The sequence below is a fragment of the Phragmites australis genome, chromosome 7 (assembly GCF_958298935.1).
Source record: "Phragmites australis chromosome 7, lpPhrAust1.1, whole genome shotgun sequence".
Taxonomy (NCBI): domain Eukaryota; kingdom Viridiplantae; phylum Streptophyta; class Magnoliopsida; order Poales; family Poaceae; genus Phragmites; species Phragmites australis.
Window position 1 is genome coordinate 25,196,680 of NC_084927.1, and position 26,975 is coordinate 25,223,654.

At 45.9% G+C, this 26,975-nt stretch overlaps 4 protein-coding genes across 4 annotated transcripts; 2 read left to right on the top strand and 2 right to left on the bottom strand.

Annotated features, from left to right (window-relative positions):
- The first annotated feature begins 4,535 nt into the window (after nucleotides 1–4,535).
- LOC133924349 (glyceraldehyde-3-phosphate dehydrogenase A, chloroplastic) lies at nucleotides 4,536–6,406 on the top strand. Its single transcript, XM_062369841.1, has 4 exons — nucleotides 4,536–4,694; nucleotides 4,789–4,899; nucleotides 5,013–5,562; nucleotides 5,652–6,406. The coding sequence occupies exons 1-4, from the start codon at nucleotides 4,653–4,655 to the stop codon at nucleotides 6,152–6,154; spliced, it is 1,206 nt and encodes a 401-aa protein (XP_062225825.1). The 5' UTR covers nucleotides 4,536–4,652; the 3' UTR covers nucleotides 6,155–6,406.
- Nucleotides 6,023–10,319, bottom strand: LOC133924350 (uncharacterized). The gene is made up of 7 exons (XM_062369842.1): nucleotides 9,970–10,319; nucleotides 9,801–9,836; nucleotides 9,557–9,694; nucleotides 9,187–9,273; nucleotides 8,544–8,591; nucleotides 8,379–8,455; nucleotides 6,023–7,398 (listed from the first exon to the last, which is right to left on the bottom strand). The coding sequence occupies exons 1-7, from the start codon at nucleotides 10,042–10,044 to the stop codon at nucleotides 7,251–7,253; spliced, it is 609 nt and encodes a 202-aa protein (XP_062225826.1). The 5' UTR covers nucleotides 10,045–10,319; the 3' UTR covers nucleotides 6,023–7,250.
- Nucleotides 10,320–14,202: 3,883 nt separating this feature from the next.
- On the bottom strand, nucleotides 14,203–18,855 carry LOC133924351 (ATP-dependent RNA helicase SUV3L, mitochondrial). The gene is made up of 2 exons (XM_062369843.1): nucleotides 16,600–18,855; nucleotides 14,203–14,985 (listed from the first exon to the last, which is right to left on the bottom strand). Exons 1-2 carry the CDS (start codon nucleotides 18,744–18,746, stop codon nucleotides 14,931–14,933), a joined length of 2,202 nt encoding a protein of 733 aa, XP_062225827.1. The 5' UTR covers nucleotides 18,747–18,855; the 3' UTR covers nucleotides 14,203–14,930.
- Nucleotides 18,856–19,290: 435 nt separating this feature from the next.
- Nucleotides 19,291–25,679, top strand: LOC133923531 (protease Do-like 8, chloroplastic). Its single transcript, XM_062368815.1, is given in 14 exon segments — nucleotides 19,291–19,497; nucleotides 19,631–19,647; nucleotides 19,649–19,713; nucleotides 19,809–19,861; nucleotides 19,864–19,907; nucleotides 20,196–20,262; nucleotides 20,336–20,411; nucleotides 20,526–20,592; nucleotides 21,108–21,325; nucleotides 22,156–22,223; nucleotides 24,255–24,334; nucleotides 24,955–25,041; nucleotides 25,133–25,240; nucleotides 25,356–25,679. Coding segments are annotated over 14 exon segments (1,200 nt in total). The 5' UTR covers nucleotides 19,291–19,376; the 3' UTR covers nucleotides 25,485–25,679.
- The last annotated feature ends 1,296 nt before the right edge of the window (nucleotides 25,680–26,975 follow it).

Consider the following 26,975-nt stretch of genomic DNA (forward strand, 5'->3'; position numbering starts at 1 on the left):
AAAAATACTAACTCCGCCACTGTCGTTAATGGATCAGGCCGAACCCATGCATTGATGCCGAGGCGCTTCAGACTCGGTTCAAGCTCGGCGGCCGTTTTGTTCTTGAGCCGAGTGTTGTGTCGCCATGCATATGCTGCCATTGTTACGCTTCACTCCGACCGGTGCCACGAGAGGTACGAGGTGGTGTCTTAATATCCGCCATGTACACGGGACAGCGTTATTGCTGCCATCTCGACGATCATTTAGTATGCCGGCAGCCCGGCAACGAGAAACATGAGGTGGTATCAACTCCCTGCTCCGGCCATGTGGCCACCATATCCTCCACTGGCGCACAAGTACTCGAAAAGAGATCGGATGGAACGAGTCCTCGCGTCGATCACACCTACTAACCCCAAGTACAACGTATACGGTGTAGGCCTTGTAGGTTGAGAACGAGCCAGTGACAAGAAAGGGCACGCCATACCTGCCTCTGCCTCTGCAGTTGCATGAAGCGAGCGCGCACGCATCCACGAGTCATGATGGGTGGCACCGGGGCAACGGAGCTAGCGACCGGTCAGTGATGTGACCATGTAGTCCACGGTAGGGCCGGGTACCACTGGAGGCAATCGCGTCCGGCCCGACCCAGCCAGCTACAGCATGTCCCAGAGCGGAGCGGAGCGTGGCAGGCCCTCACATGCATGGTGCCGGTCTTCGCTTCTTCTCCAGTTCTGCGCGCCATCAGGTGAGGCACAGATGCGCTCGGGCAGCGAGCGCCCCGCGCCGTGCTCCGGGCACCGGCAGCCGCGCGTGGAGTGGCAGGAACTGAAAAAGCTGGCCGGGCTCCGAGCGGAGCAACCTGGCGATGGCAGGCGGGAGCTGTGTTCTGCACTTTGCGTGTGCAGCGGCCGCGGGCTGGCGATCGAGGCCGCCGCAAACTTCTTCGCCTCGCGCTGCCCGGTTCACACACGCGCGCGACACCGGTGGATCGGGGCGGGTCGGGGAGGGATGTGGTCTGTCGTAGAGTGTGGCGTGGAGCCTGCTCGAATTTGTGCGGGCTGTAAGCTTGCAGTATTTTAGATGGCGGCGCGGTTCCAGAAAGATTCCGTGGCACGCCACGTTCGGGTTAAAAATTCCGAGGGCACATGCGATGATGCGAAGCATCTACGAGAAACCGGGGTTGGCCTGTGGCCGACTTAGATGCGTTTGGTTAGGATTCGTGTTTTAAAAAAAACGTTTTTCGGAGGTAGGTGATTTTAAGAATCAGATAAACGTCTCTAAGTCTGTTTCACGTTTTAACGAGAATCATCTTATTGATTCAGAAAATCACTCGTCGCTTGGTTGCGAGAAACTAGAATCGGTCTAGAATCAGAGTTGATTCTCGCAACCAAACGGTCCGTAAAAACTGGGGCTTGCGAGGACTTCGAAGAAGTTGCTGCTTCGCCAACTACTCTACACGTTTCGGGGAGCGGTTAACGGTGCGTTTGAATCGTATTCGCTTGCAGTTCTTTTTCACTACTCCGTGCCAGTGGACAACTATCTGCTCGGTTTTGGCTTCGCGAATGTTTGAGGAGAAAAAAAGATCAGATGCGGCGTGGCGACTCAGGCCTGGCACGGGCCATGGGCCTGACTCACCGCCGCCTGGGAGTAGTGAGCAAGCGGGGAAACAAACGCACGTTCTTATCGGGCTCGTTTCGGCTGTCACGCGAGGCCCGCCCTGCACAAGGCATGCTGAATTGATACTAGACCGGGCCGTGGAGGCCTGGGTGGGGATGGCACATTGGCACGGCACGTAAAAACGCTGGGCCTGGCGACCGAGGCAGCGTGGGTTCGTACGTGCTCCGCTCCATTTTTGGTCCTGCTGTGGCCGAGAAAGCAGAAACCGTGCGCGTGCGGTGAAATTTTTTATTTTTATTTTTCAATATTTGCAAAATTATCATTTCAAAATGTTACGTGTGCGGTGAATTTTTTATTTTTATTTTGTAATATTTGCAAAATTATCATTTCAAAATATTGTACATCTAGTCTACCGTCGCTCGTTGTATATGCGACACTTTCTGTCACCTAACTAATGAACAACATATTTTAAAAAATAAATATGTCACTATTCTATTAGACGACAACATAAAAAATAAAAAATATTTTATTTTATTTCTCTCAAAATTAAAAACACTATCAAAATAATCATAAAAATTCTGAAAAAGTATGTTATAGAGAATAATATAATCTATCTTAAAAAAATCAACTCAAATCAATACTTTTACAATAAAAAAAATAAAAATATAAATTTTATGGTACATAATCTGATTTTTTAAAAGATATCTGTCGGTGACATGGGAACCAGGGGTCCCGAGTCCCAAGGTCAGGACAGCAGAATGCCACGTGGTGTCATCCCTCGGGGACTATCTCCCTGAGGTCCGAGAAAGCCCAGTTCCAGGAGAGGGCGCTCGGGACCATGAACAGTGGTCCCCGAGTACCCGAGTTCCTTGAGGACCCAAGAAGGCAATATCAAGAGAGGGTACTCGGGGCCATGAACAGTGGTCCCCGAGTTCCCCGAGGATCCGAGAAGCGCAAGTTCCGGAAGAGAGCGCTTGGGACCATGAACAGTGGTCCCCGAGCACCCACAGTTTCCCGAGGGATGGCGCAAAGACATATCTGGGAGAGGACGCTCGAGAGCATGAACAGTGGTCCTCGGGCACCCACAGTTCCCCGGGAACCTCAGAAGCCCCTTGCCAGTGGACCCCACAAGAGTTCAAGGATAAGGTGTTAATCGGTGGAAGACCCGATGCTGCATTTAAAAGGGAGTGTGGCATGTCATTTTCAACCACTCCCCCCCACGCCTGTCGTACTGAGTACACCAGCCCCTGCCACCGTCTAGCAGGGGAGTGAGATCATTTAATGCGACGGGTCCCATCGCACGTCATCCTACGCGGCTTAGAGATATTGTCGCTGGGATCGAGGCTTATCGCCTGCCCCCCTACTATGTCAGGCCCGCTCTGTCCGAGCGGGCATGCGGGGGTGGTTCAGCGGCTGCCCGACGGGGCCCTCTCATACAAACAGCTAAAGTCGTGCGCAATGGGCGGCAAGACCGGCCAAGACGCACTTTTTAACTCCCCGTAACATCAAGCTACAACCCATGCTGATTGCTTTCCATTTCTGGGCACGTCAAGCCGCCCCGACGGGGTATAAGAAGGGGAGCACACCCTAGACAGAAAGGGGCGGGCGAAGACGAAGACAAATGCAAGAAGTTCAACAGACGCAAACAAGCTAACGAAGACAGTACTCTCAGAGCTCTAGACTTAGACAGAAATCCTTGTAACACAAGAGATCCACAGAGAGACATTCTCAGAGCATTAAATAACACACACACAGGAGTAGTGTATTACGCTTCGTGCGACTTGAACCTGTCTAAATTCCTCGAGTATTTATTTTCTCTAGCATCCGATCATCCATCCTGTCTGCATCTTATTTACTCTTATTAATTCATGTACGAGATAGATTCAGAATCATCTCTTCAGTCGAATCTAAAAAGGATCCCTCCAGATTCCCGCTTGAGAGTTCATCCTCCGACAATATCGCTCGTATCATCTCGCACAACCAACAGGTGATGATATCTAGATATTTAATATTTTAAAATAAGCATGTACTTTTACAAATATTGAAAAAGATAAAAAAGATTCCGCGTGCGGTGAAGCAGCGCGTTGAGACCGTGAGAACCGGGCACCGCTTCACCGTGCCGGCGCCGGGAGTGAGATGTCATTGGACTGGATTACCCTATGCAGTGCAGCGATCGATTACTTAGTAGCTTTTTCCCATACATCCTTTCAAATTTTTTTCTGTTTGTCCATACTGACCGATGTTTATCTTTTTTTTAGGGAACAATGATCAAGGTTAGTAGCAAGGCATCAGCTGGTAAGGCGAAAGTAAAACTGCACTAGAATGGCAAGAAGTAGGTGGAGAGCGACGCTTGTCACATCTCTCCGCCAGAAAACAGGGGAAGCAAGATCTTGGGCAATGGAGGACAAGGCCCAGCCCGGACGGCCACTACTCGCAAATCCTCACTCGGCTCCTGAGCGGCGGCTCACACTCTTGCCATCCTGTTCACAAACACGAGTACACGACCACCTCACAAAATTGGGAGGCGAGTTACCGATCCAATCGCAAAACAACGTTGGCGTTTTACGTCCAAAGGCGAGCACGACCTCTACAGAATCGAATGCCGAATATCCACCCATCCATGAACTACTCGAAGCGTTCGTAGTTTCGTTTCAACTCCTGAGGCCTCGAAGCTCCGACCCAGCACTACTCCCGGTCCCGGTAACGAAAATACTACTGCTACCACCGCACCACAACAAGATTACAAGACTGAACCGACGAAAAGAAAAGGAAACGGAACCACGGACACAGAGGAGGAGGGGGCACGAAAAAAAGGCCACACATCGAGCAGGACAGCGAGGGGGTTGTGGCCGTGTGGGCATTCGTTGCCAGCCATTCGTCGGGCTATCCAAAATCTCATCTCTCGCCCAATCCCGACCTCACGATCTCCCGTCCGGCCCCCGTGCACCACAAACCCGAGCACCCCAATCCGCCAACTCATATATACACGCGCGCCTGCTTCGCCGTCCTAGCTTATTGGCTAGCACCTTGATCCTCCCTTGCTCAGCTGGTCCGTGGCCATGGCGTCGCCCGTGCTCTCCGCCACCACCGTGCCGCTCCAGGTAAGCCTCGTCTGCTCCTGTCACGATTGCTACGTACGTACGTGTCTGCACTGGACAGGTGGGTGAGCTGCTAAGATGGCTTTGTGACGTTCAGGGGGGCGGCTTGTCGGAGTTCTCCGGGCTGAGGAGCTCGGCGTCGCTGCCGCTCCGGCGGAATGCGAACTCTGACGACTTCATGTCCGCCGTCTCCTTCAGGACCTACGCGGTGCGTGCGCACATATCAGATATGTGTAGGAATGTGTGAACTTTGTTGATTGCCAGCTGGGGCCTGGGGGTGAGCATGTCTAATTTGTGTATGCATGGTGTGCGCGTGTGCAGGTCGGCACGAGCGGCGGCTCGAGGCGGGCGCCGACGGAGGCGAAGCTGAAAGTGGCGATCAACGGGTTCGGCCGCATCGGGCGCAACTTCCTCCGGTGCTGGCACGGGCGCGAAAACTCGCCGCTCGACGTCATCGCCATCAACGACACCGGGGGCGTCAAGCAGGCGTCGCACCTCCTCAAGTACGACTCCACGCTCGGCATCTTCGACGCTGACGTCAAGCCCGTGGGCGACAACGCCATCTCCGTCGACGGCAAGGTGATCAAGGTCGTGTCCGACCGCAACCCGAGCAACCTGCCGTGGGGCAACCTCGGCATCGACCTCGTCATCGAGGGCACGGGAGTCTTCGTCGACCGCGAGGGCGCGGGCAAGCACATCCAGGCCGGCGCCAAGAAGGTGCTCATCACCGCACCCGGCAAGGGCGACATCCCCACCTACGTCGTCGGCGTCAATGCCGACCTGTACAGCCCCGACGAGCCCATCATCAGCAACGCCTCCTGCACCACCAACTGCCTCGCCCCCTTCGTCAAGGTCCTCGACAAAAAGTTCGGTACGTACATCCGCCCGCGCATACACTACACTACACGTTGTGCAATAAGTAGCTATGCTCTTGATGCTTAAGCGATGGGAATGGCGCAGGGATCATCAAGGGGACGATGACCACCACCCACTCCTACACCGGTGACCAGAGGCTGCTCGACGCGAGCCACCGCGACCTGCGCCGTGCCCGTGCCGCCGCGCTCAACATCGTGCCCACGTCCACCGGCGCGGCCAAGGCCGTGGCGCTGGTGCTCCCCAACCTCAAGGGCAAGCTCAACGGCATCGCGCTCCGTGTGCCCACCCCGAACGTGTCCGTGGTCGACCTCGTGGTGCAGGTCTCCAAGAAGACCCTCGCCGAGGAGGTGAACCAGGCGTTCCGCGACAGCGCGGCCAACGAGCTCAAAGGCATCCTCGAGGTCTGCGACGTGCCGCTCGTGTCCGTCGACTTCAGGTGCTCCGACGTGTCCTGCACCATCGACGCGTCGCTCAGCATGGTCATGGGAGACGACATGGTGAAGGTCATCGCCTGGTACGACAACGAGTGGGGATACTCGCAGAGGGTCGTCGACCTCGCTGACATCGTCGCCAACCAGTGGAAGTGAAGCGTTGCATTGTAACTCATCCTCGAATTCAAAATTTTCCCCAGGCTCTTTCCTGATGATAATTTGTAATGAGAAATCGAGGTCTCCAACTCCCAACAGTTCCTTTTCTTCCTTTTTTTTTGTTTCACTTTTTCCTTCTCTGATTTTTCACTGTCGAAGGGGATTATAATTAACTTCCGGCAAAGGGAATCGCAAACGCTGTATAATGTGGATTTGTAATATATATACTACCTGTTCCCAGGTTCTCTTGTAGATTTAAACTCTTTGTTCAGATATGACAATCGACAAAATGATCAAAATCGGATCCAACTTTATGTCTCACTAACACTGTTACAGGTTACAGCACTTCAATCGGAAGGCAGTGACCGTTCAATTCAAACGTTGCAGTGCTAGTATGATAAATCGACAATCGATTAATCAACTTACAAAGCGCAGGCTGCAGTGTACTTACAAAGAATTTAGGCGTGAAATGGGCGAGAAGGCTGCATTCAAATATGAAGTCTAATGGAGCTCCAAACATGCTACCTGGTGTATGCATCACTATGAACTTATTATCATGCTTCGAGTTGGACGCTGACATGGTCCACATCCTGACTCGCCCCATTTCTTGTCAGGTCGTATCTTCCTTAGACTCCATAGTCGACATGTTCGTCATCCTGGATCTTGGTGGCAGTTGCGGTGAGTGATCAAGAATATATGGTATCATGTAGGACAAATATTGTCAGACCATACAATGAAATGTAAGGATGGCATCTTTCCCTTATCAAACATCCAGCAAAATTGAAAACACCGTTTTGCTTAGAATTTTAGTAGCTTCATTCCGGATCTCTCAATTCAAATGGCCCATGTTTAACAGAAAAGAACAGACCTGACCGATTGTGTACATTCTACTACAATCTAGCATGACAAACTCCACTAACGCCGAGAGGGAATTTCAATAGGGGTATTTGGAAGACACTACTTAGGCTAAACAGCATAACTTCTGGCCTAATGAATAGCAGATCTAGAATTAAAAAACAGATACTGGTCTTTGGTCAAGGAAAATATGTCCCTCAGATGCTCTCCATCGGAACTTGGAGATACTATCCACTCTGCTTCAAGGGCCGCCATTGAAAAGGTTCCAATCATGCACATTGAAGTTCATCACTGCAAGTTTGAAAATCTCAGACATTGGCAAGCACCCTGCTTGTTCAGCAGGTATTGCTGGACCAGCTGCAACTGCCCTGGCGCTTTCACTCAAGGGGCTGAAATAAAATCAAACAAGATATATCAATCAAGGGAAGCTTGTAACACTGGAAAACAAGAAGCGCCAAACCCTCAATTTGCTAACTAAACATCAAGGCCTCAGTAACTGTAGGCTCGTGCCATGAACTTAGATATGAAGGCTGTACTCATGTTTTGAACCTTTTATCAATATATACCATGGTGTTTCTTGCAGTACATCAGAATTCTGTTTCATCTCCATTTTGGTTCTTCCAATTACTAGTACACTAGCATTTGGCATGCCAAGGTAGAAATATGAAAGAATGAGGGATTTGCCCAGTTGCCACTAATTTAGTGGCGTCTCGACAAAATGCCACCCCTCTCTCACTGACACATGAGGCCACTTGTGTCAATGACATGTGGGCCAGTATGACAAATCTTCAAAACACAGCTAAATTAGTGGTATTTTAGCACGTTTTCCAAGCAGGACATCTACTAAAATGATGTCCTGTTTCAACATTATTGACTCTCGTTAACTGTCAACATGTATTCAAACTTCTGCAAGGAAATATTGCCCAAAATAATCAATACTCCCTCTGGTTGCAAATATAGTTCGTTTTAGGCTCTTCAACTATTCTCTAAATATAAATCATTCTCGAACTTCTATGCATTTTTTTCTCTTTTGTTCCCGTCTTGTCCTTATTTAATAAATGCTACTACTCTCACAAATGAATGAGTTATCTTTTTCAATACAGAATAAATGAAGGGCAACAAAGTCATTCGATCTACTTTCTTAATCTTTGTGCACAAGTCTAAAACGACCTACATTTGCAATCGGAGGGAGTAATTCCTTTCCATATAAAAACCATCAAATGTTACTAAATAGCAGTTGTCGTGATGTTAAATCAGAAAACACTTCTCAGCTTTGAGGAAGTACAAAATGGTGAAAAATATTTTGTTCAAGGATAGTACAATACCCATTGATTATAGGAAGTATGTGATAGTGATCTAGTGAGCTTACTTTATCAATAGTGGCTCGTATGCGGTGATAAGTACATCGGTTGCTGCATTCTTGAGACGTATGTTTGCCAGGTAAAGCTGTAAAAGGTAATGCAACAATCAGTTTGAAGAGCCAAGATTAAAAATATTTGCCACTAAACCATACAGCACGTGTGGGTACACTCACTCGAACGATGTTCTGTGCTTCTCTTCCCTGCCGCCCTTTTGAGACAGCCTACATAAACAACGAAAAAAGAGCATGAGATCCTACAATGCATTTATTGGCACTTCTACCTTATTCAATGCTAATGCATATCAGAAAATTGAAGTAGAAAAGCTAGTAGAATCAAGATACACAATTTAAACTTATTTCACTAATCACAATATTCCCTAAAGCACCACTTCTCCCAAATTAAGACATAATAGTATTTTTTTTCACTTAAGTATCTTCACTGTTTTTTCACACTAAAAGCTGAAGAGAAAGATGCACTGCTAACATGTCCTGACCACTACGATCTGAATTCTGAAGGTGCAATAACCATGTGAGAAAGGGTGAACCTTCCAAAAAAAATCAGCAACACAACCATCCCTTAATTCATAATGTTGCCAATGTAAATTTGTAATTTATTCTGAAGGATGTCTAATCTCTACCGGAAACTTGTTTATTCTCAGTAATGTTTCAGCAGAACCAATCTGACATTACACTTCTAAAAAGTTAGAGACCATAACATGCAAAGAAGCACTGGCAAGAACTAATCAACCGGCCATCAATTGTAGGCATGGATCAACGTAATCAGGAGATGGCACAGCATATCCGTAAATAAGCTTACCAGCTGCCCAATTGCAGTTCCAGCCACTGCAGGTGCTTGTCCGAGACGCAAACCAGCTAGCTCGAGTGTCCCAGAATGTTCGACCACCTAGCAAACAAACAATAAATAAATTACCAATAGGCCTCTTCGGTTAATCTAGTTCAGTCAGGCAGCATGGCCATCCAATGCACCGGAAGCACATAAGGAGTTTCTGAACACATTGTAGATTTGCCAAATGCCAGAGGCATGCAGAACTACTTGCACTGGAGCATGAGTTGTTACATGGCTTGGTGGCACTAAGCATCGCATGTAGAGTAACTCCCATTAGGACTCCGATGGCCGACCACTAATTAAACTGCAGGCAAGTCAAGGGGCTACTGACTATTGTTACCATGCTGTCCCCCGCGTCTTGCTCGTTGGCGATGTCGCGCAGGAACCAGAGCGCGCTGCCGGCGTTCTCCACCTCGCCCTTGAGATCGAGCAGCTCGAAGATGAGGCTCTCGTCGCGGGTTGGATCAACAAAAACATCCTGCGCAGCACCGCAGACCAAACACATCGATCACTCCAGGAGGGGAAAAAAACTCCAAATGCACGCGAACAAATGCCAAGGGATCGGAAGCGAAGATTGCACGAACCTGATGGTCGGGGACATCCCGGATGTTGCTCACGTCCTGACCAAACCAAAAAGAGGACCCAAACGGTGTTAGCGCGCGCGCGCGCGGAAAAGGAAGCTAAACCTGGGGTGGGGGGGGGGGGGCAAGGAGGAGGCACCCCGGAGGGTGCGGAGGAAGGAGAACCTCGTACCTGGAACCGGACGGGGAAGGTGCTGGAGATGGCGCCGCCGAACAAGGGCCGCGGGACGCAGCTCTCCCCGGCCATCTCGACCGGCTTCTCTCGGTCTCGGCTCGTCGGTGTCGAGAAAGGAGGTGGGGGGGGGGGGGTAAGCTTCCAGAGCGTAGCAGAAGAGGGGGCGGCGATTCGAACGGTTTATATAGGCGGCGAGGGGGCGGCGGACTCGCCGCGCGTCGATCTGACGCAGCGTCGCGACGGTCCCCGCGTGGAGGCTACGCACGCCGAGCGGTTCCGCCGCGGCCGGGGTTGGCTTGGTTGCTCGGCTCCGCTTACGGCAGGCAGCGGCAGCGCCATGCGTCGGGCAGGCTGGCAGGTCCGAGCAGGGGCGAGCCCAATCTGCGAAGAACTGAGGGTTGGGTCGTGGGCTGGAGTCAAGCCCATCTGCTGAGCTGCAGCTGTGCTTGGGCCCGTGCGCGTGCCGCAGGGAGGCCCACGCGTGTGCAGCCGCCGTTCGGTCTGGTAACGGTTGCTTGAGAGGAGTGTTGTATCTCGGCCATTCGGCCGTCGATCTTGGCCGCCGATACGGCTGGCAACGGGTCGGATCAGTATTAGATGGAGCGAGAACGTATATGATTTTAACACCCCAAACTTCATCTGGTCTTGAGGGGATCTGACACCTAACAGGAGACCCGAAAGTCTCCGACGTGTCGCGCCACATCCAGGTTACCTCGCTCTTGCGCCTCGGTGCTGTCGCGTCGTGACTTCAGGGGCGACGCCAGGCTCATGGACCCTGGTGCACGTGCACCATGGTCCTTTGAAAATTGCAATACTATTTTGTATGTATTACTTAAAAATTGAACGGTTGCTATATACACAATGAAATGATGCACCAGTATCTTATTCGTTCTAGCTTCGTCAATGTTTGGCTTCCATGGTGGCTGTTCCTCCATGCTGCCCCTCTCACGACGGGATTGTAGTGCGGGCCCGTGTCCTCTTCTAGCGAGCGGGCAATGGCATCCTCTGTCGACGAGCGAGCACATAGGCTCAGGATTTGGATCTCGTTCCTGTCTTCGAGGATTGGAGAAAAACAAGTCGGAGGCTTAGGATTTCGGGATCCGTTAGCATCGACAGATGCAAAATATGATCTAGATCCGAGCCCGAGTAGGATTGGGACAACCCGATAACCCTACGGAACGGTTTTACACCTGAACCCGCTCCTAATCAGGTCTAAATCCCATAGAGCCCCCACCCGATCCGGTCCACTTCTACTTTCAACTCGTTCCGTCGCGGCCTTTTTCTGATGAAATGAAGTCTGCCGTGCGTATCAAACGGTTAGCTCCCAGTTTAGAACGCGAGAATTTTCTTGATTCCTGTAAAAATCGAGCCTTTGCTTTGCAGCTTGCGCTGAACAGATCAGATCAGATCAGATGCATATTAGCGCTACACCTACGAAAAGTCCTACAAATACTTCGCGGTTTGTCCACGTCAACATATAAATAGAATTTTGTTAGTTTGTCTAAGTAGAATTTTTGTAGGTGTAGCATAACTCTTCCAAAAAATACTTCCAGCTTTGATCGAAACATCCTATTCATCTTTACTCGATGAGAAATCTATTGCATGAACTCTAAATACCTTTATACATATTAGTGGACAAAGATTTTAATATCCACCGGACAATATTTGTTTTATAGAAAAGGCCATCTAAATTGCGCATCAAAGAACTGAACTTGGGCGATCCAGTCGTACACACTGTACACAGATATTAAACATGGACGCATGCCATGAGAAGGTTGCAGGACAATAACTTGTAAGATTAAGCACAACAAAGAACAAACAATCAGCAGCATAAATAGTACTTCCGTGGTACATTGGATTGCACATGAGTAATGTTTGCGTAGATGGCGTCTAACACGTCTAGACGATGACTAGATGCTATTTGAAGACTCGGTGTTCAATTTAGAGGTAGATGCAACTCTAGACGGCTAGGACGGCTTAGTGGGCGGAGCTAGATGGCTCCTGGACACGATTAGTCTGTCGTCTTAGCGATGCAAACTCTTGGTGCCTAGTGGTAAGGCTATAAAAAAACTCAAAGCTCACGAGCTACTCGAGTTTGACTCATTCTAGACTCGATTCAAGCTCAGCTTAATCTTAAAACGAGTCAAACTCGAGCCTAGGCCAAGGCTTACGAGCCTCATGAGCTCGAGCTCGATAATGCTCGATAAGACTAGAGTTAATGAGTATCGTATTTTTTATTTGAGTTTGCCACCTACTAAGTCTATACAACATTATTTTTTCTTGTGTATCTTCAAGACCCAAGAATACGTTGTAAGAACCAAAAGAGAGGGATCAACCTCAAATCTAACTAAATGACCATGTCACAATAACCAACTAAGTTGGCAAGAGTTATTCGAGGTTTCTTCCGTTATCGGGCTTAGACGAGCTGAACTCAAGCCTACTCGAGCTTGACTCGAGCCGAGCTCGAGTGTATCCCAAGCTCGGTCGTCATCGTAGGCTCATTCGAGCTCGGCTCGTTGACAACCCTACCTGGTGAGTCTACACGGGAGGAAATTTTGGCCCCACCAAACTATTCTCCATACAAAGACCTAAACCATTCTTCATCTAGCATCTAACGTCTTTGTCTCGTCCCTGCTCGCATCTGTTGTGCCACCGGTTGCAGGCCCTGCTCCTGTGTCGTTGCTCACATCATTGTTCCTTTGCTGTGTAACTCCCCTGCTTACCAGTTCCTCCACCGTGAACAGGTACTTGCTATACTTCTTGGATCTGTGCTCCTCCTTCGTCAAATCTATGCTAAACTAAATTTGGTAGTATAGATAGATTTTCTTGAATGCTACAGTGCTAATTTTTTCCTATAAGTCCTCTAGGTTGCGCCCTCGAATGAAGGCCCCCGAAAGAAGCTTTGAGCAGCACGCTGTTGGAGATTCTTGCAATGGGGACTCAGACGACTGAGATTGTACGTGTGTGTGGGGGCGGAGCGGGTGCGCACGGGCACAAATCTGGTTCGTGGGCGTGAGTCGGGGTGTAGTACACGTGGTAGCTTCCTATTGGAGGTGGTGGGTGGGAATGTGAATCAAGTTTGAACTCAATTTTCAAAAGCATTTTTCTCTTGAGTTGTGCATCCATTTTCAGATCCGATTGAACCATGTTGTTGTTTAGAATTAATGCAATAAAATGAGATCAAATGTGTGTGTATATATATACACACACACACACATAGAGACACATATTGAGTCTATTATGTGCCTATACTTAACTTTAGTTACTGTTGCGTTACCTGCTAGTTACAACTAAAAAAACTATCAATTACAATTTGTTAGGTAGACTAGGTATAACCATACGTCCAAAGATACATAATTACAACATAAGAAGCTAATAAGTTACAATTAATATATATATATATATATATATATATATCATGTTCCTTAGATTGTACATAATTAGGTAAATAATTTGTTAGCAGTTACATTTATTTATAACGCAATTGCACCTTATTTTTTATATTTATGTTTGGTTGTAACTCTCTGTCTCACGAATTATAACTCTACTAATTTTTTAATTATAACTAGAGATAGCGCAACAGTAACTAGATTTAAGCCTCGACACATAATATATATATATATATATATATATATATATATATAACATTTTAATAATATTCTTTCAACAATTCGAATATACTATTTCAACATTTCTAATATATTGTTTCAACAATTCATACACAAATATTGAGCTAGTTCTTCCAAAATGTTGAATTAGGTTTTATGAATTGACTTAGGTTTTAGAAAATGCAGAGTGCATGAAAGATATTTTAACATATTATATATGTTTTAACGCATTACCAATTTGTTCGATTAGATATGAAAATATGTTAAATCCAATATTTAAAATTGTTGAGTGCATATAAAATGCATAAAATCATATGATTCTAATGAATACTAACTTAATCACAATGGGTATTTAAAAACGCATAAACTTGCAAGTGCTAGATCATAAAAAATTGATATTCAAGTGGGTATTTGAAACCCAGCCTACCTTGCAAGTGGGCTTTTTGCAACTTTCCCTTTTAAGAGCTGTAACACCAAAATCTTGCAGGAATTAAAAAAGATTCCTGCTACAGATTGAATTCAGCAGCACAACACAACAATCAAACTGGCTTGTCTATGAATAATTGAAATCCCTAAAACAACCACAAACTAGCCTGTGTACGAGAAATTGAACTCCGGTCAATAAAATAGTTGAACCCCTCGGTCGTAACTCATTTCTTGTAGGCCTGAATGAACTGTCATATGCGTTCATCCTAACACAAGTCATTTACAAACAATAAAATAGATCGTTATGTACCTGGAACTATGCTGCATCCCCATCGAAGCCGTTGGTTTCATTGATTTCAGCAATCACCTGGAACGAAAGCTACAAAAACCGTGTCTATTTAGCATCTAAAATCCAAAAAGGCGCGCCAAGTGGAAATGTTGCAAGTGCCACATATGATTACTGTCCTCTCCAAACATTACAGGATCAGAAGGTCGAGGGTCACTAAATAACCTAAAACGTCCTGGATAATAATCAATGAAAACTTTATCATATACCTAGGTACCTATCACCGCAATCTAATGTGGCATATCGCAAAATAGCTATTTTTTTAATTGTGGTTAACTTCTTGACCCTCGTCAGGTTGCTCCTTGCCGTGCAACCTACTATATTGCACAACAGCAAATCACCATAAATCTCCAGTGGTGCCATTGAAATAGGGGTCTGTTGATGCAAATGTTGCAGCACACCTTCCAGGCTTCAGTGTCATTTTCAGGATACCAAATCTGGACAAAACTAACTTATGTCAAAACTGAGAGAATAGCTGTGGCATGCCATAGTTAAGCTTGGGGTTGAACAAGCTGTCCAAACTTGGCTCAACAGGGTCTTTTGTAGCATCCAATTAGGTTGATCGCCCCAAAAGAGTTTCATGCTGCAAAGTTTAAGGAAGGAGAATTCACGTTGGGTCTGTCCTGCCGTTTCCTGAAAAATGAAAGAATGCATAAGTAACTGAGATATCCCAATGAAAACTTATGGAAGTACAACACATATCCACATCCAGTATAACAAAATATTACGGCACCTTCTAATCAGGGAAGTATCTTTCTCGAAAGAATGATTAACAAAATTCCTTTCTTTTCATGGGAAATGATAATGAATGTTCTCTATTTGGGGAAATGATCAGGAAAGTTAAGTAATCTTCAGAAGCACCTATCTAATATTAACACAAACATGACCCTGTTTATCAACTGTTGACTGTTGCATTGCATGGTGCAATGAATTAATCAAGGAAAAGAACAATTGATATAAAGAGAGAATTTGGCATACTGCAATTCATAATAGCTAACCAAAACACACACACACACACACACACACACACACACACACACACACACAAGAGCATAAAACTTGTTTGAAAATCACTGAATTCTGGACATGAATAATGGTATAACCGTATAAGTTCACCAGTTGACTCAAAATTTATGGCTAACACTTCTCTGTGAAAGTATAGTGACAAAGAATGAATTTACTGAGATAATTTGCACCACATTGCCATGAGCAATAAATATTAACCAAAATGGCAGCTTCATAGCTTTTTGTGCCCTTAAGTTAGCAGATACATCATGCATATGTGACAAATATTTGCTGGTTGCGAGTAATTTCTCCCCAAACGGTAATATCTCAATCGGCCCCATTCTGCAGACTTAAACGTAACTCTAAGCAAATCTAGCATTGAGAGCAACTTGAAGTTTGGCAATGTTATAAAGGCATAAGATATTCCAGTTTGAACTCATCCGCTGAAGCTGTATTCACTTTTCAGTGTTGACATGCTCATTGATTTCACATAATACACAGTGATCATGAGTTCATGACCATCCCAACAAGGCTAAAAACATCTTAAGTTATAGGTTCATGAAATCAATAAGTTGTTCCTTCTGGTGATTTATGCACAACTGCTAATGGTTTATGGTATGATTATTTTGCAGGTCCAACAAAATGCTTGTAAAATATCCCCAACTATCGAGTATTGTAAGCACTGAGAAGTAGTTTCCTCGATACATCTAGCACCAATTATCGAGTAACGCTACTGAAAAAATTCCAAAAATTCTAATAGGTTGCTCAGAATGACGCAGTTTACCATAATAAACTCATGATAATCGGCAACAAATATCCTTCAGGCAAACTCATTTATCTAAAGATGGGCACAGCAAACTCATTAATCTAAAGATGGGCACAAATTTATTAGAAGTTCTTGTTTTCTGGGATGCACTGAGCAACTTCACAAGCCAGGACCATACCAAGTACAAGCTGCAAGCAAATTGCAAACCAAAGAACAATCTCCAGCTAAAGTGGGTATCAGGATGGGGTGACACACACACAAACAGGAAAGTTGGCTAAGTAAGAACCCACCAGATTAAAACTTTCAGATAGTAGTTTATAGTTCACATTTAGAAAATGCTCAAATCAAAGAAAAGGTGACGAACAATATCCAGATTATCTGAATGTGAACTATCAGTATTCTTCCTCACTGATTTATTTGGCAAGTCACTTGCTAAAGCTGGATTTGTGTGCAAAGATGAGGGTTGGAGCTATTACCTTACAAATGTTTTAGCAAGTGACCTTGGCCGTTCATAACCACCTTCAGAAACATCCTTTGCACTGTCATCTGATGCCTGTTCCTTATTGCTCTCATCCCCGTCTTCTTTTTCTCGTCGCTGCCTCACTTGTTGTCTTGATTCAGGCTTCCAGCAGGCTTTGGCAAGTGACTTGCCAAGTAAATCAGCAATGTTTATTGCCATTTCCTCAGCCTTCTGCACATGAGGAAAGTTATCTTCCTCAAAATGGTGTGACAGCCACAAATACATTGATAGGACCTGGTGCTTTGTCTCAAGGTCCAGCAGCTCAGTGTCATTTCTTGCAGAACCCCTTGGCACTCCCATTGCAATGCTAACACGACGGCTTTGGCTATAGTGAGTAGCAAATCTTAGAAGATGGTACATGGCTTTTGGATCCCTTATATTTACTGGTGCAAAACAAAAATTGTAGCGATCCTTGAGGGATAGCCCCTGGACCCTCTCAAGCATATTAGCAACCTTCTTGATACTATCCTGCTGACACATGAAGTATGTTTTATCAACACGGCAATTTTCACGGAATTTATCCAATAGCTCATTGAAACTAAGGTCAGGGAACTGGCTGGCAAACATTTCCACTTGCTCAAAGCAAGGAAAAAGGCCAACTCTCTGTGCCTCCTCAAACTGCTGCTGCAGGCACTGGATCAAATAATCCAAATCGTCCTTCAAGAAAGTGGTTGTGAGCCCATCTGGATAAACACTGCCCCTCCGACCAGCACGTCCAGCAATCTGCTTTACCTGCGAAGCAGCAACTGGAACCATTCTGTCCCCATTATACTTCGCCAAGCTATAGAACACAACCCTCCTAATGTTAAGGTTCAGCCCCATACCGACCGCATCACTGGCTACAAGCACATCATACTCATTATCCTGCTCATTGAACAGCTTTGCTTGCTGTCGCCGTGTCTCTGGAGGCAGAGCTCCATAAATAACGCAACACTTGTGCTTTGTAAACTTCTCAATTGCCAGCTTCACCTCGAATATCTCCCTGCGTGAGAAAGCAACAACACAGTCACCAGAGCGGACATTCTTGAGGTCCCCAAGAAGTGTCTTTGCCTCAACAACAAGCGGCTTGAACCGCTCATACTGATGCACCTCCAAATCATCTCCAGTATCGGCACAAATCTTCCGGACAATCTTGAGCACACTAGGGTCACCGCAAAGATGTATCTCATCTGCCTTGAGCCCAAGCACAGCGCGTGTCCACGCAAAGCCCCTGACAGGGTCAGCCATCATCTGTATCTCATCAACCACAGCGACTTCGTAGAGCTCCTCCGTGGACAACATTTCAATAGTACAGGCCACATGGTTGGCGAAAGGCACTTCCTTAACCTCCTGGCCGGTGCGGAGGCTGCAGTAGACACCAAGGGCATTGACCTTATCGAAGACCTCCATGGCGAGGAGCCGAAGCGGGCTGCAGTAGACCCCAGACTTGGCGGCAGCGAAGCGAGTGAGCGCGTTATGCGTCTTGCCGCTGTTCGTGGGGCCACAGTGGTACACCACCCGCCGGCGCATGGCGCGCGCGAAGGGGTACCAGGTGTGCGGCACCGTGAGGTCGGCCGCGGCCATGACCGACTTGTGCTGTCTCAGCTCCTCCGCGAAGTTGGAGACGCAGAACTCGGCAAAGGCCGGGAGGAGGAGCGCGTGCGCGTCCTCGGCCGGGAGGGATAGGAGATGCGCCGCGGACTCTCGGGGAAGGCGCGGGAGGAGGAACTCGCGGAAGCGGCGGACGTAGGTGGGGAAGGCGGAGGCGGGGACGTAGAGCGCGAGCGCCTGGTCGGACATGGCCGGGTTTTTGGCGAAGCCGCGGACGAGGGCCACCACGGCGTCCCACGTGGCCTTAGGGAGGCGGGAGGAGCCGGAGGAGGCCTCCGAGGCGAATAGCTCGCGCCATAGCTGCTTCGGGTCCAGAGGTTGCGGTTTCTGGTTGGGATCACCGGCTGTGTCGGCGGAGAAGAAGCGATTCTGCGGTAGAAGCCATGGGGACGGGGGTTGGGGTGAAGAGCGGCGGAGGTGCGAGAGGAGGGGGAGGAGGAGGAGGCGGCGGTGGGAGGAGGAGGAGGCGGAGCGGCGGAGAAGCGTCGCGGCGATGGCGGCGGCGGCGGCCATGGGGTCGGTCGGGTTAGGTTGCGACCGGCGGCACGGAGGAAGAAGGGGAGGGAATGGCGACGCGCGAGAGGCGGGCCTGGGGAAGATGCTGGGCCGACGTGGGCTGATACTGGACCTGTAGGGCATATTTACCATAGGTCTGAGACTAGTTTTTAAAGTGAAATTAATAAGAGTTTTAATAATTTGCAACTTTAAATTTTCAGAGAGATTATGTAGGAGTAATTTTTAAAATAAATTAGATGTGGTAAGCTGAAAAAAATCAGCTCCATATGATTCACTTCTCTTACAGAATTCTCTATCAAGCAAGTGGGTTAACAACATAAGATTCTAACTGCATTCCCTCGTTAGTTTCAAAAATAAAATTTTCGTTTTTTTAATTGCAGAACCTCTCAGCAATTAGCACATCACTAGACCAAGTGATGGTCCACATTCTCTCCTGTTTTGTTATTAGAACACAAGTGCTAATGCCTTTTCTACGACTTTGTCACTCTGTGCTCCTGCATCACGTGTTGCTAGTTGTCTGCATAAGATTGAGATTTATAGTCCTTTTTCTTACTTTGCTGGTTGCTCATACAATTTTCTCTTTTATTTTTGTTTGGCATATATGAATTTTGTTAATGTTTCAGGTCAATGAGGGCGCCGTGTGATCTTGGTGAAATGTCAATGAAAACCTTATTATTTGCGTCAAAGAGGAAGCTTATTGCCTTGTCAGCCTTTTGTTTTTGCTTACATTCTTCAAGGTATTTCCCAGGTTCGGACAGAGTGATATGGTAATTTAGAAATTAATTCTACGTCTTTTACCTGACTTGATGATGTTCCCCTTGTAATAGGTTACATTGTTCATGGTATGTGGGCTTTAATAACTTGACATGTTCTTACTACAGCACTTGCTTTGGGTGATCCCATCTGTCAAAATTGAGGATGTGACTCCTATGATTTTTCCATCTGGTCCGCTATTTCCAACTGAGGTTAGTGCTCAGTTGAACCTACCTGACAGGGTTATCATATCAACTTGTTCTTGAAATATATTTAAATTTCTTTGGGCCATACTCTTGAATGGCTGAAACGGATCGCAGAGCTTTTTGAAACAAATACTTACTCAGTTGTCAACATTTTTATTCAACACTGCGTCCACAGCTTAACATAACTAGTGTTGTTGAGGTAAACTAAAAGCATGTTCATGCTACAGTATAATTTTAGACTCAAGAGTATTTATTCATTGTTGTATGGATTGATATGAGCATGTTCCCTAGAAGCACTAGGTTCAGATACGTTGTCATTTCTCCCCCATCTAATAGTTTGACTGAGCTAAAGCTAGACAATGAATTACTGATTTGCTGATTCGTTCTCTTGGGTATCTTTGCAGATAGCATTTGTTAATGACATATTAATAATTTTAATAAAGGTGTGAGAAGCTCTTGTTTGAACGAAATTTCTCATTCATTTTAGATCCCTGAAGGAAATGGTTCTGGTGTAGTTTGGGATGATTCTGGACAAATTGTTACAAATTATCATGGTATGTTAATCAGACAATTATATATCTGCCATATATGAGCAATGTGAGCTCACATAATTATTGTGCTTTACAGTGGCTGGCAGTGCTCTTTCAAAAAATCCGAAGCCTGGTGAAGTTGTTGCACGTGTCAACATTCTTGCTGCCGAAGGGTAAATCCTTATATAACTGCACCTGCTAGGATAAATTTTCATGAATTAATTACGATGGAGATGCTAGTATTTGTATAATCAAGCCAACTCATATCTTTTGTATCTACTTGAAAGGATACAGAAATTTTTTGAAGGCAAGTTAGTTGGTGCAGACCGTGCTAAAGATCTTGCTGTTCTTAAGGTAAGATGCATTTTGACTAGTTTTGAATCAAGGGTCATGATTTAATTCATAAATTCTACTGCTTTTATGTAGAGAATGATTGTCTACAAGTATAGTTCACCATAGCCCACTTATCTCATTTCAATGTACAACATCATAATTCTTATTCAGTTTCATGTCATACCTCTGCCTACTACATGTGTCTCAATCAATTATTCTTGTCATTAACCATCAAATTAACTGTGTAATTAAAATTTGTAATTACATAGATATTTCTCAGATGGAATACTTATGGACCCAGAAATCTTTAAACAGTAGTAGAAAACCAAAAGAACTTAGAAAGGATGGAATACTTGATAGCCTTTATTTTCATTAAAAAAAACCCCTCTCTTGTGCTAATCAGTTTAGTCAAAGTCCTTCGTGATATTCACTTGAGTTCAACCGTTATGTTGATTAGTTTGTTACGGCAGTTTGTGTCGGAAAACTTGTTGCCGAACAGTTTCTCTTTTAGTATATAATACATGCGCATGTCATAGGTCGATGCTCCTAAAGATCTCTTGAAGGCAATTAATGTGGGACAATCTTCAGCTCTAAGAGTTGGTCAGCAATGCTTAGCAATTGGAAATCCTTTTGGTTTTGACCATACTCTAACTGTCGGTGTTATCAGTGGTTTAGATCGAGATATTTTTAGTCAAGCTGGAGTGACAATTGGAGGTGGAATTCAAACAGATGCAGCTATTAACCCTGGTAACAGGTTTGTGAATATGGTTTAAAATGGTTTCTATATTGATTATCTTCTTCAAAGAAAATCTTGCAGTTTAGATTTCAGAACTGATTTTAGAAACTACTTTTAGCGCCTAGAGGTATTGCTCTAGTACTGGCTGTATCTTTTTGTTATACTGAGCTTAACACTTTAACTAGCAAGCAATCCTAACCATTTCCGGCACTAGTTTTCCACCTAACTTGGCAATACCCTATTTATGCCTTCTACTTAATATCACATTACAAATTGTGAAATTGCACAATAATGAGCATCTTTGTCAGTTTGTCTAATGTAAAAGTGCAAAACAGTGAATCAGAATTTACACCACCATGTAGACTAAACAAGTTTTACTTGCTACTCTTTAAGTGGCTAGCATCAAAAGTCACGGTACACAAACTTGGAGCCGAATTCTAGCCCTGGCAGTTGGCGTAGGATTCTATCAGCGGTTGCTTGTTAGCATATTAGTCTGAAACTTTAGCACATCATCTTCAAGTTGTAAAATTGCCATCCTAAATGTCTAGCCTCTTTGTGAAAGTTATTCAGTAAACTGTTTCTCTATGCTTGATGTTTTGGATACTTCTCAACCATTATTATCCTCTTCATATACATGTTTGAAATATCTATTACCATTTATCTGTGTTCCGAAACAATGGAGGTCCATCTATTCAGATGGATCATACATTGCAAGTTGTGATTGATACATCATATGTCTCGCTATATTTAATTCATTAAATCTCAGACACCATGATTTCTTCAACTGAAGTGCATTATAAAGCATTTTTCTAAGTGCTAACCATGTACTCTGACGGCCCTCGATGCAGTGGTGGTCCTTTGCTAGATTCGAAGGGGCATATGATTGGTATTAATACAGCAATTTTCACACTGACAGGTTAGACTAATTCCATTTTCCATGTATTTATCAAAACTGTGCTGAGAAAACATGGTTGCGTATCTCAATCCTTGAAGTAATTTATTTCATGCTGAAATGTTTATACCAGATGTTTCAGCTTTCTATATATGACACCCCAGTCACTATGCTCTTTAGTCATTACCATTGACGGGTTATCCAAGGCGGACCTCCAACCGGTCGTGGATAAAATTGATGATAAGTTACCAGGATGGAAGGTAGCGTTGTTGAAGACTGCCGGCCGTTCCGTTCTGGTCAGCGCAGTGCTCATGGCGATCCCCATTTACACTCTATTGTCTTTGGACGTGCCCAAATGGGTGGTCAGGGCCATAGATAAACGCAGGAGGGCTTTCTTATGGAGGGGACGATGCGACGTGCAAGGTGGCCATTGTGCGGTGGCATGGCAGCGGGTTTGTTGGTTGCGAGATCTGGGTGGACTCGGCATCCACAACCTGGTCTTGCTCGGCTGGGCGCTCAGGATGAAATGTCTTTGGTTGCAGAAAACACAGCCTAATCGGCCCTGGGTGGCCCTCGGCATTCCGGTTCATTCCAATGTCCGTGCGCTCTTCTCAATCTCTGTCGTTACCTTGGTTGGCGATGGAAAAGCCACTTTGTTCTGGTCCGACAGATGGCTCCATGGTCGCTCTCTGAAAGACATGGCGCTGGAGTTGATGCCGTTTGTGAAGAAGCGGGCGATTGCCAAGCGCACGGTCCATGAAGCCTTGCAAGACCGTGCCTGGATTCAAGACATCCGAGGTGATCTTTCAGTACATGCAATGTCTGATTACTTGCTGGTTTGGGACAAGCTCCAGGGGATGATTCTTCATAACGATCAGCCTGATCAACATGTGTGGACGTTGTCTGCCGCAGGCGAGTTCTCGACTTCGTTTGCCTATCGACGATTCTTCATGGGTGCTATTGAGTTTGAACCTTGCAAAAGAATCTGGAACTCCTGGGCGCCATTGCAGGTCAAGATCTTCATTTGGTTGGCCACTTTGAATAGATGCTGGACGGCGGATCATCTGGCACGCTGGGGACTTCAACATACGACGTCTTGCGTGTTGTGTGATCAGGAGGACGAGACATTCGAGCACCTACTTATGGATTGTGTTTTTGCACAGGAGGTGTGGTTCAAGGTGCTTCAACAGGTCGGATTGCACTTCCTCGCGCCGGATGGAGTCCAGAAGGGCTTTCAGAACTGGTGGCAGAAAGCACAATGATGAGCCCCAAAGGACAAACGTAAGGGTCTCAACACTTTGGTGACACTCGTGGCATGGTCTATTTGGAAGCACCGAAACCGCTATATCTTCGATGGTGACCGCCCTCAGGTGACGAAGCTTCTGCGGGACATCTTCAACGAAGCCAGGCTATGGGTGACGGTGGGAGCAAAGGGGCTACATTCCTTATTAGGTTGAGGGATTGGAGGTTGTTTTCTTTGTATAAGGGGCGCATGCTCGTTGTAATTAATCCGGCCGTTGGTACGGCGCTATAAACAGTTGGCTCTTTACCTTAATATAATGACACTCAGCTCTCCTGTGTGTTTGAGAAAAAAAACAATTGAAACGAGCACATGTAACATTAGTGAGCGTTCATCCCCAGTTTGCTATCTGATTGCAAAGTTTACCTACAGCCATTTCAGTTTCATTTTCTAGATTGCTCTGTTCATTGTACTGAATGTTATTGTGGTGACACATTGTATGACTTACTGTTCAGGGTTAGGTGACTAGTGGGCGTTATCATGTTCAAAATCATTTTTTCATCATTAGCGTTTTCTTAATTTGGCATTGGCTTTCATCTCAGTCTCCTAGAGGTTAAGAGTTTTTACTTGTCACTATTCTCTTAATAAATAATTTTAGGTTCTTCTCCTGTGCTCTTAACCAGACCATAAGTTTGTTTTATCATGTTTGTGTTGACTTGGTGGTGCATATATAAGATTCAGCTGCATCTAATTCAACTTTAGTTTATACAATTTCTAGGTTAGCCTAAGGTGGCACTATTGTTTCAATGTTGCAGGAACGCCTGCAGGTGTTGGCTTCGCCATCCCATCATCAGCTGTACTTAAAATCACTCCTCAATTAATTCAGTTTGGAAAAGTATGTTGCATGACATCTTTCAGTCGCATTCCCAACTTAATACTCCCAAATTTGCTAATCTTGGCCTTTATTCTTATGGTCATGCCATGCGTTTAGACAAGTATATTTGTCATGCTAAAATATAATCTTACATATGAGAGGTCATTATAAACAACCTGTTGCCTTTTAAGATGCTTGTATGCGGTTGTTTATGACCCAATCATCCAGTACCTTCAGTTAGCTTGATGGTGGAGCAAATACTTTGAAACAGGCACAAAATTATTTCTATAGGAAGGTGTTTGTAGGAGGAAGAGGTTCGGCCAACCAGGTTCTGTAAATAGTATAGTAACATTTGTCAGAGATAATTAAAATTATTTTGGTCCGGGTTGTTCCCACCAAATACCAACTGCTCCTTCCCCTCCTGAAAATTGTGTTCGCTGTATATTCTGCTATCCTTGAAGGGTTTTCTTCACAAAAATCTAGAGCATGAATAAGCAAGTTAGATTGCTGTTATTATTACATTTTTTAAGAGAGCTGATATTATTACATTGTTTCTTTATTGTTCATTGCTGATGTATCATGCACGTGCTTACTTTCTGTATTGAATTTAGTCTAAGTTGTGTTTATATTTCTCTCTTAAGGTTGGCTGTGCTGGCTTGAATGTGGAATTTGCTCCGGATCCAATTGCATATCAGCTCAATGTTCGCAATGGAGCTCTTATACTGAAGGTAGACTGCATAGTGGGATCCTTATGTTTTGTTGGCCAAACAGGGTTCTTTCAATGTGTTATCCCCTGATCCATCAGATTTTTCTCTGTAGGTTCCTGGGGGCAGTGCTGCAGCCAAAGCAGGTCTAGCTCCTACCGGCAGGGATTTTGCTGGTAATATTGTTCTTGGTGATACCATTGTTGCAGTGGATGGTAAACCTGTGAGTGCTTCCTGATTAAATTCCATTTGAGCTGTCGTCTTCGGGTAGGCCTTTAAGATCTGGATAGGCTAATGAATCCTTGTTTCTGTTTATTGTATCGTCACTTCCGGAGCAGATAAAAGGCAAACCTGACCTCCTGAGGGTTCTAGATGACTATGGTGTAGGAGATCAGGCGACCCTGACAATCCGGAGACGTGCTGAAACTCTTGAGGTAATCTTATCGCCAGAAGAGGAGAGCATTTGATGTGTTTCTGAAGCTCACGTCTCCAATCTATCGCAGTGTAAGTTTGCAGCATTGGCCAAGGTGGCCACGCGTCCAGTCGAAGCTATTTCTTTAAAAAAGAGTCGATTCAGAGCCCTTTTTCGCCATGGATGATGTTCACTTTATATATATAGTATATGAGAGCTTCACTTTCCCGTGTTTATTTTATCTAAGATTATATTGCAATCATCTCGCTGCCAACAATCTGATTATCTCATGGATGTAATCAATCGGAATTCTTCCCTCTTTTTCGGCTGGCAAGATCACGTTTTTTCTGGCATCGACACTGGAAACCTGCAGTCGCACCGGCTGCAGAGCGCGGAGGCATCGTGCTCGCGCGGCGCGGCGGAAGCCAGACCCCGAGGAAGCCGACCTGCCGCCGCGCTGGTCGCTGGCCACGCGCGAGGGGAAGTGCAGAGGCAGAGCGGCGGGCAAGAACATGACGCCGCGCCACGGCGGTGATTCGGTGAGTGACTAACAAGATCAATTCGTAAGTGAAATGTTGCTTTTCTCTCTGCGCGCTTTAAGTTAAAACCAGGGGATTACCCAGAGAAAGTGAAAGAGAAGGGCCAAGGGAAGGAGAATGTCGCTGCGGGCGGCAACAGTGGGATGCGAGGCTTTTGCTGCTCGGCGTGGCCGGGCGTCCCCTTTGGATCTTTGAACGGGGGAGGCTTTTGGTTTCGGACCCACTCAATCCAAGGCCGAAACGGCGGCACGCGACGAGAGCAAGAAGCCGGGCAGAAGAAGGAACATAAAGCGACAGTCTCCAGACCGGCAAGCTAAAGCACGGCACAACAACAGGACGTCTTCACTGGTTTCCCTGCTTGTGCATTTGCATGTAAACCCCGTGGCTTGGCACGTAAAAAGGACATGGGTCGTGTAGGATGCGACACATCGTCGGGTTAATGCACGGCTTGTGTTAACGACCAACATTCATGGAAGAAAAGAAAAGAAAAGAAAGGTGGCCGTGCCCACAAAGAGAAGAAAGCAGTTCAGTTGCATTCTTGATTACTGAACGCTATTTTGGAAGATTCTGCCAGGTGGAAAAAACAAAGCCGCTGAGGACTAGCACCAGCACCAGCCTTGGAGGTTGGAACTGGAGACCCCAGCTTGTTCTTGGTTGCTCGGTTTCTTACCTCTCCTACACCTCGTTTCCCCTTTGGATTTGCTCATCATCCAATCCAACCTGCCGCTTTCGTCCCTGCGTACTTTGGAAGCTTCAATCTGAAGCAACGCAAGAGGAGCACCCTTCCCCATGCCAAAAAACAACGCAAGTAAAGTGATTTGTTGCCTTGCTGGGTGTCCATCTCTTTGAGCTTTATGCTTTTGGACCGAGATCTCACCCGTCTCTATTACAGATGTGGCCCTATATCTAGCAGCACAAAGGCACACAAGGCCGGCATCGTAAACAACAGAGATGGTCGAAGCTTCTGCTGTCTGCATACTCATTTCGCAATGCTAAGCTTGATAGTG

What these genes read in the sequence shown, in the direction of transcription:
- LOC133924349 (XM_062369841.1), top strand. Translation starts at nt 4,653, where the DNA reads ATGGCGTCGCCCGTGCTCTCCGCCACCACCGTGCCGCTCCAG. An exon ending in CCACCACCGTGCCGCTCCAG is followed by an intron (nt 4,695 to 4,788) that starts GTAAGCCTCGTC and finishes TGTGACGTTCAG; the next exon opens with GGGGGCGGCTTGTCGGAGTT. An exon ending in GGTCCTCGACAAAAAGTTCG is followed by an intron (nt 5,563 to 5,651) that starts GTACGTACATCC and finishes GGAATGGCGCAG; the next exon opens with GGATCATCAAGGGGACGATG.
- LOC133924350 (XM_062369842.1), bottom strand. Translation starts at nt 10,044, where the DNA reads ATGGCCGGGGAGAGCTGCGTCCCGCGGCCCTTGTTCGGCGGCGCCATC. An exon ending in GGGATGTCCCCGACCATCAG is followed by an intron (nt 9,695 to 9,800) that starts GTTCGTGCAATC and finishes GGTGCTGCGCAG; the next exon opens with GATGTTTTTGTTGATCCAAC. An exon ending in GAACTGCAATTGGGCAGCTG is followed by an intron (nt 8,592 to 9,186) that starts GTAAGCTTATTT and finishes TTGTTTATGTAG; the next exon opens with GCTGTCTCAAAAGGGCGGCA.
- LOC133924351 (XM_062369843.1), bottom strand. Translation starts at nt 18,746, where the DNA reads ATGGCCGCCGCCGCCGCCATCGCCGCGACGCTTCTCCGCCGCTCCGCC. An exon ending in CTTGCTAAAACATTTGTAAG is followed by an intron (nt 14,986 to 16,599) that starts GTAATAGCTCCA and finishes TTCATTTTTCAG; the next exon opens with GAAACGGCAGGACAGACCCA.